We start from the raw sequence: 16,002 nt of genomic DNA on the forward strand, positions 1-16,002 counted from the left end.
AGATGGTGTAACAAAGGTCAGGAAATACTTTTATTTGAATTTAAGATTGGTTTAAAAAGAATTTAATTTGGATAACAGTAGCAATAAACCTCCGGGGCAGGAAAAGAGTATGTCAGAGCTGTCCAGCTGCCCAGAGATTCTGTTGGCCTTTGCTCCTTTCCTGTTATTAAGACATGCCTCAATGAAGTGTTGCTGAACTCCAGACCTAGCAGAAATCACATACTATAAAGCTATACATTCAATAGTCAATGAAGTGACTACTGGAAATGAATCAACATTCATAAATCTGACCATCTCTTTTCACTTTGCTTTCAGCATCTGTGCTTCCCACCTTGTTCTCATTATCACGAGCATATTCTTCCAGTTCCCTTCTCCACCTATTTCCTTTAACCTCGTCTGATTTTTTAGCACATGACAATCCAGGAGGCGTAATTTCTCAGTTTCCGATTCTGTTAAACCTCTCCCACTCTGTGCTTTCTGCCTCACATCCCTACAGAGCTATCCCGGCAGCGCACTAAACATAGAAACGGCATTTCCTGGAGGTTTTCTGCGAGGGCCTTGTTAATGCTGAAGAACTTGGACTCCCTTTCAAAAACTTTCTGCTAAGCTCGCAATCCATTTGGGAACATGCTGTTAAACCACTAACAACTCTGAAACAAGAAAAGATATTTTGCCACAAAAAGATTTTAAAAAAAATAGAAGTAAAACATTAAATTCTGATGTTACTGACTCCTATGTGCCTACTTAATTTTAAGTGCGTAATAGTCTTAGTAACTCTACTGGGACCAGTACTGAGAATAAATTATGGACATTAGGCAATAATTTTTAAAATGAGTTTTACTGTGCCTCAGCATAAAATAATTCAATTGTTCCCACTTGTCCCCAAGAGATTTCCCTTTTTCCACTGACAAACACAGACAGCAGGCACGATTGAAAACTTCTTTTCGCCTTCCTTCTCGAGTGAGCAGCAGCACTATCGAGGCTGGACTGGCAGGCGAGGTCAAGAGGTAGAGCACAGACAGACCCTTGAAAAACAATGCCTTGGAATTACCCAGGTGATGCCGGCAAAGAAACCCACTTACTCCTTACAGCCTTCTTAGGACACTGTTAGCAAACCTTCTCCAAATTCACAACAATCACAAGGTGCTCCCAGAGGTCTAGAAAGGGAAAATCATGTTTCTCTGGAGTGCTCCCACCATTCTTTGCTGGGAGTGAGAACCACCTCTTACCAAGTGAGTACAGAGCCTTCCCGCTGCCTTCTGCTGCCTCCGAGCCGTGCTGGGAAGGGCAGAGGAGAACACGGCAGTAGAGCCAGCCTGGGCAAAGAGCCTGAAAATCAAGTGGATGGGAGAAAAATGCTGCCCTTGGGCGTAAAAGCTACTTTTGCACCTTCTGGTAGTTTGCAGCCAAGCTGAGAGGGAAAACACAAACGAGTGACCCAATGTAGGGCGGACACAGAATTTCTCTCCCACCAAAATATCTCACTGGAGGGAAGAGGCAGAAGACGTTTAAGAATTATTGCACTGTTACAAAGCTATAAGCAACAGTGATATGCAAGGAATCTGCAGAATTTACATGGTGTAGTATAAGGCAGTATAATTTTGGGAATTTTCTTCACTCATTCCCAAGAATTAGTTTTTTTTCTTAAAAAAAAATCTTTAACTAGAGCTGTGGACTTAAAAAAGCTGCCTACGTTTCAAAGTTTGGCTACTTGGATTTAATAGGCAATGCAGCCACAACACCACTATGTGCTAAACTTCTCTTCTTGTTAAAATTTAATACACTGGACAGATTTCACCTCCTTTAAATCAAACACTTATTATAGAAAATATAGAAAATATAGAAAAGTAGGAGTGAAATCTGATTTCAGAATGAAAACTGGCAAGCCAGCACTAACTGGCACTGGAATCACTGCGCAGCAAAGGGGATACTGAAATACAGTAACAATGTCTTTCTGCCCAACTATCTTATATGAAACTGCAAATTTTGTTTATATTCTTTTGGTCCTTTTGGTGATGAAAACTCTCCAAAATACATTCCACAGCTTGCTAGTATTTCGCACTAATGAGAGAGTTTGTCAGCAGAGCTATTAACTATTGCTTTGGGAATCTGCAGGGGCTGGAGCGTGCAGAGTGGTACTAACCAACGTTACGATGCCAAAACTGGGCAAACCTTCAAAGCCGGCTGTGCTGTTGCTCTGAGAAAGGCTTTGGATTCCGTGATTCTAATAGAGATGGAAAGAAGCTATTAGGTCATCCAAGACTTGCTCTCTGCCAAAAAAAGACTGTTCCCTGCAGTGCGCTTTCGAGTGCTTTGTCTACTCCGGTTATAGTATTTCAAATGATAGTGCTGCTTCTACTTCCCTTCAGAGTTTATTTCTCAGCTGAATGTATTTCATAGTCAGGAATCTTTTTACTGCGATGCTTGGCACGAACTGTTCTTAGCTTCCTCTTGTTATTTCTAACTAGCTCTCCACCTCCAATTCAAGAGAGATTTTCCCACTGTCCCTTTTCTTGTTAAATATAACTCAGCTAGAGAATTTGCCTTTTACCCTAACACTTGGCCAAAACCCACATCTTGAACTTTCTTCTTCCCTTTATAGCCATTCCCACAAGCAGAGCCATGGTAACTGCCCTCTTCCTCACCAGTGTGCCAGCATCTGCTGCTGTCAGCCAGGCTGGGGCACTGAAGCACTGCATCGTCCATCATCTCAAGCTCTTATTTTCCCATTCACCCTTCCCACCCTTAATTATTATTCTTCCTCCTATCTTGAGCGGTCTGTTCTCACACCATGCCATTTTGCAGTCCTGCCAGCTTGGAAGTCCAGCTTTTTGGTTTGTGTATCTTCAGTGTGCTATTTTGCACACAAATTTATTTCAGTATCCGTTTAGGATGCTGCCACTCTCAAAAAACTTCAGAAAAAAAAAAAAGTAGAGAAGAAATAGATAGGATGTGATGCAAGTATAACCCTCCATATATTGAAAATACACTGTATATGTAGAAAATACAAATATATGTCTCCTAAGTCCACTCCTTGTCCGTAGACTTTCTGTGGCAGAAAGAAACAGCTAATATCTCTTTCATTTCATTCCAGCCCTATTTCTTAAGTTTTTGCTGATTGTCGTTTTACATTAGAAGTTGAGCTTGTGGCAAAAAAGTGGATATTTTCATACCCTACAAAAAATTGATGGTTTGAAAATTTTTGTGTATTAAACTGGGGGAAAAAAAGTGAGATATAGAAGGTAGCTGCAAACAGAATCTGGAAAAAAAAATGTTGCAGGTCAGAAAAAGAGGTTATTTATGTTTAGTGTTTCAGGTTTTTTTGTTTTGAAATGTAAGTTAATTTACTCTCCAGACTGAAAATACTGTAGCCACTATCATGAGCAAAAAAAATAAAAAGTAGGTTGTTTTGACCACTTTGAGAATTCTGTCTTCTTCCTTAAGCTGAAAAAGATCTGCAAAACCTGCCTCTTCTGATTTCAACAAAACCATCTTTTCTGGTGAAAAAAAGAAAACCACCTAATTCATTAGAAATTTTAACAAAATCTAATTGTAATGCACTCGATGCCAGAGAGCACATATGCTTTTGTGTATCTATATCCACAGCACAGCGACTCCCCAGTTTTGACTCAAATGGCTAGGAACTATTGCCACCATCAACACCTTTCAGATCTATATCGCTGTCTACCGTTGAGATGGTGCCGTTGAGTCAGTGAGCTCGTTCTACCAAAAAAGGAAATATGGATCAAAGCACATAAACTCTGCTTTCCAAAATGACATACCCAGTTCAAACAGCCAGATCAGAAAAGTAGCAAAATGGCACAGCTGAACACTTAGCCTGAAGGAAAAATCTAGATAATGAAGAAGAGTTTCCCTGCATCACCCTGGTTCCCTCAGAGCATCACATGACAAATTCAGATAATGGATAAGTACAACTGAGACTGAAAAAGGGAGCTTTGGATTGAGGCAAACTTTAGCCAACAAAATGAACAACAATTAAATCTTCTATATGTCTAGGGCATATTTTAATCCTGTTAATTCCATAACCAACAAGTTCAGTTTAAGAATTAGCACTAAATCACTTTCTTTAACGTGAAGACTTTTCTTCACCATAAATTACACTTCACATCCCAAACTCCCTGAGGTCAAAAGCAAACAGCCTCCAATCCTTCAGATGACTGAACAAAGAAGCAGAAAAGGTTACACAAGGATTAAAAAAAGTTCAGAAAATTGCAGAGAAATCAATATGAGGCAGGAACTCTGGTTCCTGCCTCCTATTCAAATCTTCAGAGATCAAAAAAAAGTAACTGCAATTTTATCATATAAGACTATGGGAATTTATATAAAAAAACTAAAGCCATGTTTATGTCTGTTTTCAACCTTGGAGTACTTTAAAATGCTCAGCTTTCCTTATGCATGAACTCCATTAAATTTGTTTAAATTAACTCTGTACCTTGTGTACAGTACTATACACAACTATTTCAAGTGAAGGCAGTGGACCAGGACTCTGGAGAATCTGCTCTCCCTCCTGGCCCTACCTCACACCTGTGTGCCCATCAGGCACAGCATCGCCCTTCTCTGTGCTTCAGGTTTGTATTTGCAGAAACAGGCATAATGCTGCTCTCAGCTGTTATCTTTTTATTTAGATTACAAACCTCCCAGGACATGGTGTGTATCACTAATTGTTTTTACAACACTCTTCATAATCACAATTGTGATATAATGATGCTGTTCAATGTAATATGCTTTTTCTATTTCGTAACACTTTTGTAACCAACTGAGAAAAGAGACTCCACACATAGGGAAAACTCCTCATCTAAGCTTATTTGTTGTTAACAAATGATGAAAATAATTTTAGCTTACCCAATGCAATATTCATATTCTACATTTACACAATATAGTAAGAGGAGGAATTTCTGAAATCAAGGCATTCTCTTTCCCCTACCCCCTTATCTTGCTACAACCTTCAAAATTCACACCACCAGCTGACTCACCCTGCATTTTTAGGGAAAAATATGAAGTTCCCTCTCCTTAACAACCACCAGGGACATTTCCTGTGCATGGAAAACTTCAACACGCAGAGCTATTTTTTCATTTGAATTAAAACTGCAGATTACCACTCAGAAGAAAAGGTCAGTGGTGCCAAGAGCAGCAGTGCCTCGTACACCTGAAGGCACTGAAAAGGGACTGTCCTTTCACGGGAGACTTATTGGCAACCCTGGCTGAGCTCCACAAGACTCTTCACGTAAGTAAGCTCATCTTCTGCAGACACTTCTAGTACATGCAATATTAAGAAGGATATGTGAGGCTTGAAGGAACATATTAAGAGCTATTGAAGAGAGCCATTTAAGAGGATGTTACATCTCTAACCTGGTGACAGATTCTTATATAAATATAGGATGCTTTTACTGTTTTTCAGAGCTCTCCCTCCCAACCCTAACTACTCAATATTCCTACAGCCAGAGACTCTACTGACACAGGAGCCAAATGAGTGCCCAAGGCTAGCAAAGTTGGAGTGGATCCCATTTCCCAGGGGTAACCACCAGCACAGCACCCTCCGCTAAATTATTTGTCACAAAAAACTGTCAGCGTGTGGGACAGCAGAGGCCCTGTCCTCCCACAAAGGCTGGCAAGAGAAGAGGGGAAAGAGGGATGTAAAGCACTCAGGAAGGTCCATCTCTTATAGCACACTGGTCTGTGGGCAGGTCTGTAGAAGCTACAAAGGCTCGCTCCAAATCTTACATTTTTAAAATCACTGTTTAGTAGTGCTCCACTAGTAGTATATACTAAAATGAGGGAAACAAAGCAAATTATGATTCAGAATACACTATAAAAAATCAAATACATAATACATTTTATCTGTAAAGAAAATGGAAAAATGAAAATTCCATTTTTTTAGGACATTCCTGTAACTGTATGGTTAGACTCTGGGCAAGAGAAAGAAAGAAGTATGGCTTATAGGGAGGAAAAAAGGAAGAAGAATTTTTAATAAATCTTCCTCCGAAATGTAAGGGGTCAGCTTGCTTTATCAAATCCCAGCTTCTCTAAGGAGCATGATTGAAAGTGAAGGACCTTGTACAGCAAAGCAGCTCAGTATACTCTGAAATGGGAAATCCCCTTTTTTTTTAACAGCATCAGACATTTTCAGGAATAGAAATGTTGCTGTATTTTAATAAGCTGCAATACTATTGGGAAAGTCAAAACTGGCTTGTAAAAACAAACAAAAATGGAACCATTTTCCATCTAGTGTTTTTACTCATGTTTGAAGAATCACGTGCAAATGGCACTTGCAGACAATTACACAAACATACACGCAGTACACCTACTTTCCTGGAAAGCTACAGCTTTTTGTCTTCCCTTTGTCTCCATCTTACTTAGTACAGACGACAGTGTTCTCTTTCCCCTAGGCCCTCCAGGGAAATATAACTGGAATTTCTTGATTTGTAGTTACAGTATGCTAAACCACATCCTCTTTCAAAAACCACATTTAGAGCCAACTCTTATTGTTCTGTTCCACTAAAATCATAATATTCTGATCCCTTGAAGATGACTTTATCAAGGAAGAAATAGACTTGTTTCAAGGGAGGAAATACTTCAAGAGCTAGTAATCTTGCCTTAGAAAGCACAGAAATTGCTTTGTAGAGCTCCCATCCCCCTAGTTTAGTCTCACAGCTCAGAGAGATCAGGACCTTTCATCTGGAAGTTATTGGATGTTTGTCCCTTTCTCCTGCCCTGCAACAGAAGTTACTTTATTCCTGGAAACATGAAGCATCTTTCAAAGCTCTTAAAATAGGTACATTTACAAATTTTGTTATAACTCTGGATTCTCATACGTAAACAGTGCAATCCCTTAGATGACAATTGCTCTTCTTCAGTTTCCTAAGCTTAATTCTTAATCACTGACTATCCAGCACACAGAGGTTGAACAAGTCTCTTGGTTCATTCCCCAACGCGGTCAGGAAGAGCAAGAGAGAACCCTTCCTCCACTCCAGACAGATTGGACTTCTCTAAGTCAGAACTGGAAGTGTTGATATGATGTTTATCAGCCCAAATTAACTTTTCTTTCTAGGAGATTTGTCTCCCATAGATCAGAAACAGTGCCAAGGAAATTTTGGAGACAGCAGTGTTTGCAAGGCAGCAACACAACACAATGCTGCTAAAAGGCCAAGGCTGAATCTTCTCCCGAGCAAAACCAAGACAGACATGACAGACAGCTTAAACTCACTAATGAGATTCTGCAAGATAATGGGCAAAACGCCTAAATGCTAGACGTTTCTCCGAAGACTCCTCAAAATCAAACTGCATCATCACTTATCATACTTAAAACTTTGAAGGACTTTTGAGTTTTATTTTGAAGATCTTAACTCTTCCTCCTCCCACCTGAGTTACCTCTTCTACCAACTTCACAGAGGTGAAAGCCTTTTCATTTTTCCATGAAAAAACTGTTTCTGTGGTAACAGAAAAAAAACCCAAACAGCTAAAGCAAGAGACAATCTAAATGAAAATAGAATGGGTGATGTGAGAAACTTGGAATTGGAGCCACCTATATGAGAAGGACCTCACAGCTCAGGATGATCTGAATGGCATTACACTACAGAGGTACTGCTTGACAATTCAATTCTTAAATAACCTTACTGCATATAAATGAGCAACCAGGTCTAGTGGGAGGTGTCCCTGCCCATGGCAGAGGAGTTAGAACTTGATGATCTTTAAGATCCCTTCCAACCCAAACCATTCAATGATTCGATGATAAAGCACTGGTGGCTGAGGCCAATAACTTGTGAGGTCTATGTTTTGAACAGTTCACCAGGTATATAGCACTTCAAGCCTCGAAATGCTCTACACACTTAACCTACTGAGCCTCGCAGCAAAGGAAAAGGTGGCTAAGCGTCAAAGGGGACAATAATACATTTTAACTACCCCTTTGGACCCCACACAGAGTAAATAATTGGGGACTGGGATTTCCTGTAACCTGCGGCTGGGCTCTGTATGCTGTAACCCATTACAAGAGCTGGAAAAAGCACTCACTGCTCCCCGGCGCATCAGGGAGTGCTCTTCAAAATTCCCCTTTTGCTACCATTGGCAAATGGCTTTCAAGTGTGATTAATCAATTAAAGTTTCACACAAGGTAACTATTTTAGTGTCACTTGCCATTAGCATGTCTCCTTCTGACGTATCTCCCCCCAGTCTCTTTTCCCTACTATGTGACTATAAAACGGTTATCCTCCATGCCGTGACCGCACTACAGAGCACTGCTGCGGCTATAGCGTAGATAATAATTTAGCTAAGTAGTTCTTTTGTCTGGTAACCCTATAATAAAAGTATTTTTCAAAGCAGACGGAGTAGAAGTGTTTGAGAATTAGAAAAAAAGCCCCCGTGGCTTTGCTGCTTGGTATTACCCAAAACAATGTATACACAATGTGGAAGTTTCAGTAAAATATGGAGGAGAAGGATAAACAATTGACAGCCAGAATAAAAGGCTATTTTTCTTTTCCTGCATGAAGTCTGAAATACTGGAATATATTAAAATGAAGCCAAAGCCTTAACTGATTCCTTTTGACAGAGCCTGCATTTGAGACTGGGCTCAGCGTATAAGCAATCTATAAAAATAAAACCTTGGTAACTGTTTTCACATATTTTTGAAATGCTACAAGTGTTCCCTTTTTTCTTGGGGAATGAGATTTGCATTTTCCATTCTCAAAAATCACCTTTGTCTAGGAGACAATGAGCAAGTCTGATGGAAGTTCAGAGCTCTTTGAATTCCCCTGAAGTCCAAAACAAAAAATAAGGTTTAGCATAACATACAAACAACTTCCTAAGAAATCCAGTCTGATAATGACATAAGATATACAAGGGTCACTTCTTTTTAAGAGATACACTAATTTGCATCACTCTAAGATGTCAGTGACCACATAAGAGAAGACACCTATTTGTAAGCTCCACAAACTGTTTGTTTAATACATGCAGAAGGTAATCAGATTTGAATAACTGTTCTAATGATGGAGTGTATTTCAGTGAGAGACTATGGACACCGTAAGCCACACATTGAACGACATCCAGACTAAATAATTAATAACTGGAACCCAAATACATCTTCGTGCTTCTAATCTATTTGGCAATATCCTACATCTGGATTTGGCTTCTTCTTTGGTGCCAGCTGCCTCACCATGTCTGTGACCAAGAAACTTTCCAACTAGCTCATCATTACATGTAGCTCAAAAGGAAATCTAGTAAACCACAAAAGGATTTAATAAATTAAATTCTCCATTTTTCTGATCCTAGTGAAAAAAATACAGACTTAACTAAATGAACCTGAATAATTTAAATAATCATTTAATGCACCTATTATTTGACAAAAGGGAATACTGGAATTTAAAGACAGGATCAGAAGGATATGAGGACTAAGGATGCCTGCATATATGAAACTAGAGATAGCATCAAATAAAATTGAGAACAGTGTTTACTAACACTGGTTTAAAGTCTTAATTCCTGCTCAGTTTGGTACAAAATGTGGATGTAGTTCAATAATCGACTTAAATACATTCTTTAATCATAATAAGGGGAAGCTGTCTATTTCAAATGCATGCAAAACGGTATCAAAATCTTCATCAATACGTATGTGACTTGATTAGTGGCTCTCTCCCACTGGAAGTCTAAGCCTCCACTCCAGCTCATAAATTGTCACTACCTGCTACTGAACAAGACAACTGGTGACATTTTTACCTGCTTTTGGGGGTAGACACAGCTTGCAATGAACTTATTTCCTTTTACTTTTTTGTCCTTTTAAAATAAACTCCAATATCAAAGTAGATCTTTTCTTGCCCCACTTAAGGCAGGACAGTGATTTTCAGAATCCTTTTTTTCTTTATGGATAAGGTTTTGCTATAGAAGAGATTATTAGGATGCAAGGGGATGTTTATCTGTACAGGATTTGCAGGAAGTTTCAACTTTAGGAGAAGATCAGTGATCTTCCTCGGCCATCATCAGATGGATGCTTAAGCTCACTAATTAAAACCTCTGACACAGAAATGTAGGAAAAAAAATCCCCTGAAAATTTAAGGAAAAAATTCAAAGCAGTTAAAATATTCCAACATTTTTCATGATATTTTATTTTTTATTCATACCAGCTTAGTTTCAAACTTAAGGTAATTTCAAAATTTAAATTAGCAGGTTAAATCAGTAACATTTTGAAAACATTTTTGAATTATTCTAAAAAAATGCGGTTTAGAATACCTGCAAATGTATTGAAACATTTGAAAATCCAGCCTGACCTCCTGAAGAACACTTAAAAAATATTTTTGCCCTGTTTATGTGAAAGGAAGGTTTGTTTTGGAATACATGAGGTCTAGTCTCAGTTTGATGAAGCGGCTCGTTTTGCCAATAGGTAATTTTTCTACCGAGAACTAACCTGCTGTTAAGGTTGAAGAGGCCATGAAATTTTTATGCTAATATCAGAGATGTACTTTTTGTTGGACATTTTTCATTTTATAAACACATGTACATATTGTTTTAGAATATCCTGGATAGAAGGGATTCTTGGGCTTTAAATTTCCATCTTTACTGCTACAAAAGCACGTACGTGTTATAAAGGCCAACATATTTCAAGTATATGGTGTTCTGGTATGATGAGAAAAGAGTCTCTCTCTTATATCTTCCAAGCACTTCTCAGCTTTTAGCATATTTAGGTATCTTGCACTTAACCACCTGAAAATCTTTCTGGGGAGAACATGACTGGTCTAAAAATTATAATGGAGTGATGTGAAAACCACCGGGACAAGAATATGAATATATTTATTCTATTTCTTTTTATTTAGGAGGGGTATAAAGTCATTTTCCCAGAGGCAGAGAAATGCAGCCAACCACCCGATGGGCTGCTCGCACCTGGAGTTTTGCTGCATCTGCCCTCCCTGCAGAGGCACACGGGCACATTTCCACGACCTGAGCTGCTCAGTGAGTCAGCAACGGGGACCAGCCGTGCCGTGCCAGCACAGCCTGCCGCCAGGCCAGCTCAGGCCCGGTGAACCATTAATCCACCTACTTTACCCTTTGGATCCGAGATAACTTCTCTAAACTGCACTGCGCTGCAATGCAGGGGCACATCAGCCTCTTCGTGCTAACTCAGGAGTCTTCTCCTGGTTTTTTATTGAACAGCCCAGGTGGGACTTGCCTGTCTTTGCTCTCTCTTTCTTGGCCATCCTGAGGACACTCCGATTCTTAGAAAATCAATGAGACACCAAGTACAACAATACTGATGTATTGTCACCAAGAGCAACCAGAGCTGTATACTCTTGCTATTAGGATGTTCCTCAGTTTCCAAACAGAGGTGCCTAATGCCATTTGAGACAGCACAGGGTGCCTGGGGCATCTCATTAGTGCTAGCAAATATGACACGAGCTCCATGGGAGATCCTGCTGGAGTAGCTCTAGCATCTAAAACTGCACTAGACGCTCACAGTTAGGCAATCAAGCCCTTTTTCCTGTGTCAAAACTGATGCCAGCCACCGACCAAAAGGTTGCAGCCCTTGGAACAAGTTTCCTGAACCTCTAGGTGAGCCCAGTCCCAGCCATCTCCCTCAGCTGGCAGCTATGGCCAGAGCTGCAAGAGTCCCAGCAGCTAAACCAGTGGGCTGGTGGCTCAAAACCACACCGAGGCAAAAACACAAAGCTGCTTGAGAACCTCCAACCTGAGCTAAGAAGCAAACCATCCAAATCCAGTGAGAGCTGGAAGAAAATCTCTAGTTTGGTCAACCAACCAAACTCTACCACAATTGTACATAGCACAGGTATTTTGACCTGAACTCCTATCAAACAACAACATTTTCATAAGCTGCGAAGCGTGCAAATCCCTGCCCATGGCAGAGGGGTTGGAGCTTGATGATCTTTAAGGTCCATTCCAACTCTAACCATTCTAGGAGCTTGAAATAGTTGTATTCAAACTGATTATTAATTTTTTATAGATGCAAATAGGATTTGAGTATCTCAAAGGATGAACCAGTGTAATTTTTTCATATTGTTAATGGACTGGCTGACCTGCAAAGGCTCGGTGGGTTGTTACTATATGGTCTCACAGCTATGTACAGCAATCTTTCAGTTACTGTTAAGCAATACTGACACTCAGTGCCACTAAAATGGTTAGAAACAGCAAGTGCAAAGAGACTACGTCAAATAAAGTTTTCTCCCCTAATTTATGACCCATGAATCTAATTCTAAATTCCACAGGATTGAGTAAATGAGGCACAGCTTTAATCCATCAAATTAAAATCTACATTACCACAAACTGAGAAGCCAACTCTAAAGATCATCTTTCATGTTCTGTACAACTAGTCACCAAATATAAATTAATACACTGCAAAGTCTGATCTTGATAATGACGCCCACTTCTCAATGACATGCTAAGGCAGGGAAATAGTATATCCATTGTTTTTGCAGCTTTTATGAACAGTAAATCTTACTTCCTCTATATAAATATATACAAATCTATTTTCATTGTTTATAATTTTTATTAACTAACTGTGAATGTTATGTTCTCTTTCTATATATATTTGTTTCTATATACTTCCCTTGCAAGCAATATTTCTTCTCTAGAAAAAATAATTCCAAATAAGGAGTTAATCTACATTTTCCTTTTTCTTTCCTCTCTATATCTACCACTTTATTTTTAATGTTTCATTAGCTCTTTCTCCTGCACTTGAATGATGCCTACACTTATCTTTTTACACTGTGCTCAACTTAACTTCAACCCTTTCAGAGCTGTGCGACTGGACAAAACACTATGGGTAAATAAGTCTCAGCTTACTGTGTCTATTAAAAAATAAACATTTGATTTCCCAAGTTAGTCATGTAAGCTTCCTTCCTCATCAATACAGAAAGAAAGGTACCTTAAAGGTCAATTCATCCCACGCTGGTGCCTGTCTGAGATAGATAGCTACGATGCACTGGTAGTGTGTGCACCTTTCCAGTGACCGCAGCAGAAGCCCAGGAGACCACTTTAGGCTGGACGAGATCTGTCCTGGTCACAGTGTCTGCTCTGCTCTGAGCCAAGGAAATGCTCCACTCCTCATTTCTTTTTTACAACATAAATCATGCACCTTCTCAAGTAATTCTCCTTTCAAAAGCGCAATGCAGAGATAGCAGGCTCATATAACGATAATGGCATTTTATGAAAAAGGCCTTTTTTTTTTCTGGGTTGTGTATGAGCATGGACTGTATCTACACAGTTCCACAGCTGTTGGGCCAGGAGGGCAAGTTTTCCATGGCTAAGTTATGCAGACAGTAGCATCCCAAAGCACGGAACAAACATAACCATTACTGTTGGTAACATTGTGTGCAAAAGGCATAAAGAAATGGTAAGAATCAAGTATCTTGCAGTTCCTTTCTTTCACCCGCCCAAGTCCCTGTGCTATAAGAAAATACCTATATGTGTAGCTAACTTAACTACCCAGAGGGTGATTTGGGTCTGCAGTGCCCTGAGCTGTGCACCCTGCAAGCTGAGTCAGTCACTTTGATAAAGCCAAAACTGATATTCACCTGAGGGAAGCAAATTCCCTATTAAGCTTTTAAGAAGGATGAAAGCAAAAGAATGAAAAAAAAGGAAAAAAAAAAAAAAAGGAAAAAAACCAACCCTATTTGGATAATAATTTTTTTAAAGGAGTCAGGACTGGTGAACACTGTCAATCAAATGTTCACCTTTTCCAGAGTTAATAGAAAACTTTTTATTTTGTTAAAATTTTGTAAAGAGACTACCTGCTAGCCTTTTGACCTGAGTATTGGTAAACTGAAATATATGTGCATGGGTATTTTCTAAAATTACACCTAAGATCAGAAGTTTCCCTCTGACCATAAGATTTTTATGTCTTCTTAATACCACTAAGGGTAAATTTTAGTTCTCACTTCTTGTAAGACATCTAACATTAAGGATGGAACTAGAAAATACCCCCAGTTACAGAATGTGGTTGCTCACAGCGGCTGAAGCCAATAATCCATTTCCTCGTTGCCTTGCAGCATGAAGAATTGCAGCAAACCCCTCCCTGTGGTCTCCCCACTGGCTAACATCTGCCAGCCCGGGAAGAAGAACCTCTGTGAAGATAAGAGGCCCAACGGGACTTCATTTCTTAGAGACTGGCTGGGCTGCACCAGCCCAGTACAAGTGTCATGAAATCCTGAAGGCAATAAAAGCAGGGAATCTTGTTACTCATTGCAGTGGTGATGTCAGATGTTTCAGTTTTATCAGTGGTAAAATTTATTAACCAACTAATAAAAATGTCTATTCCTGCTCAATGGTAGGAGTTAGCACAAATTATTTATGAACGCTACAAAGGTTTTCAGGGACTGTGAGATGTCCTGAAGTAGCTTTTTTGTTAGAAACTCTGTTAAATTGTGTGTATTAGAGAAAAAGAAAAAAGGTGGTTCCGACCTGTCATGCCTCAGTGCCCTCATATCAACATACACTGTGGTGGGATCTGGTCCGGATGTTCCCTGTAAACAACAACATCAGCTAATCAGAACCTGAAGGCTGTGAGAAGAAGAGTTTTACCCCCCAAATAACCGAACATTCATTTCACTGCTAATTATGCTAATCAAATGACAAGTTATATTTAAGCTATTCACCAAAGCTCAGCTTCACAGAATCAGAAAGAGCACTGAAAATCATACCTACCATCAGGCACTTGTTACCTTGGGGTTCGGGAAAACATCAAGCAACCGTACTACTTAACCAAACACGTGTCAACGTAGGTTTTATTTGCTACAAAAGGCCAAGTAATCAGCACGTGGATACATACAAAAAAATGTTAAACACATTTTGCCATATAAAGGAACGCAGAAATTGCTGAGGAGACACAGTTTAATGGCAGAAGCACATGGTCAGGAATGTGAAGCATGGTTTACTGAGAGTCTTCCATACATGCAACAGAGAATATACTTGAAGCTAAAGATAGTAAAGGTAGCACGCATGACATGAACCAATGTGGACTGAAGGTCTGTAAGCAATTATTCTGTTCCTTTTCAGTCTTCCACTGCATAATTTAAATCCTTGCTTTATGTCACAATATTTAGTTACTTGAAAAGCAGTAGACTAATTTTAGTTTCCCTTCATGCAGAGATGACACAGGCTTTTAGGCCTTTCCACCCACAGCTTTGCTGCAGTTTTGTAACCTGCTATAATCTTCCCTTATCCAAAACTTCAAACTCATCACCACTGAACATCATGTGAATTCTCAATGCTCCAGTCTAGGGCTCTTTTTGCACAATACCTCACATCACTGCTAAGCAGAAAGCCTGAAGAAAAGCACAACTTCCACTTTGGAACAATGGAACTTTGGAAATTTTCTTTTCAGCAGATAAATTCACCTAACCCTGGTAATCTACAGGTGCAGGAACTCCTTTATCAGTTATTTAGATGTTTACTACTTAAAACAGTGGGCAACGTCAACTCCTAATGATTTCTGCCCCAGTTGGGATATATTATAGAGTATAATTCTTCACATTAGGAATGTCTAGGGCTAAATTTTGCATTTCTCCAATGCTGACTGGTAGTTCCACAATTTGTCGAGTACTAAAAATTGCAATCAAGTTGCACAAATAGAGAATTTTTGTGTCTAAAGGGGAAAAGAGTTACCCCTACCAATTGATACTTACTGTACAGATATTGATAGTGACCCACCACCAGAGGAGAAAAAGAGTAATAGAGCTGCACATGCATGTTAGCCTCTTTAGCTTGTTATACACAATACAAGATACAATATCCTCTCTAGCTATTAACAACACGATTTTCAGTCTACTAGTAAACTCAGCAGTGTAACAGACTAGTGCTGAGTGGAGAACTTATTTGAAATATATGCAATGTTAAAAAAAAAACAAAACAAAACCAAGGAGAAATTTGTTATCTTTAAAAATAAAACTAAACCCGAGTTGATTCATAAAATAATGGAAACAGTCAAGTTTGAAAATCAAAGACAATCACAATGGTATTTGTTATTTTCAGTGTGAATGAAGAAGTTACAAC

At 39.3% G+C, this 16,002-nt stretch overlaps 1 protein-coding gene across 4 annotated transcripts in view; it reads right to left on the reverse strand.

The window, feature by feature from the left end:
• Positions 1-16,002, reverse strand: part of DIP2C (disco interacting protein 2 homolog C) — a 190,638-nt gene that overhangs the window by 13,872 nt on the left and 160,764 nt on the right. For all 4 annotated transcript variants that reach the window (XM_014945016.1, XM_014945015.1, XM_014945018.1 and 1 more), the window contains one exon: positions 14,413-14,474. In XM_014945016.1, coding sequence (XP_014800502.1) covers positions 14,413-14,474 — 62 coding nt within the window. The remainder of the gene's footprint in view (positions 1-14,412; positions 14,475-16,002) is intronic.

The sequence above is a fragment of the Calidris pugnax genome, unplaced genomic scaffold (genome assembly GCF_001431845.1).
Source record: "Calidris pugnax isolate Ruff unplaced genomic scaffold, ASM143184v1 scaffold54, whole genome shotgun sequence".
Lineage (NCBI taxonomy): Eukaryota > Metazoa > Chordata > Aves > Charadriiformes > Scolopacidae > Calidris > Calidris pugnax.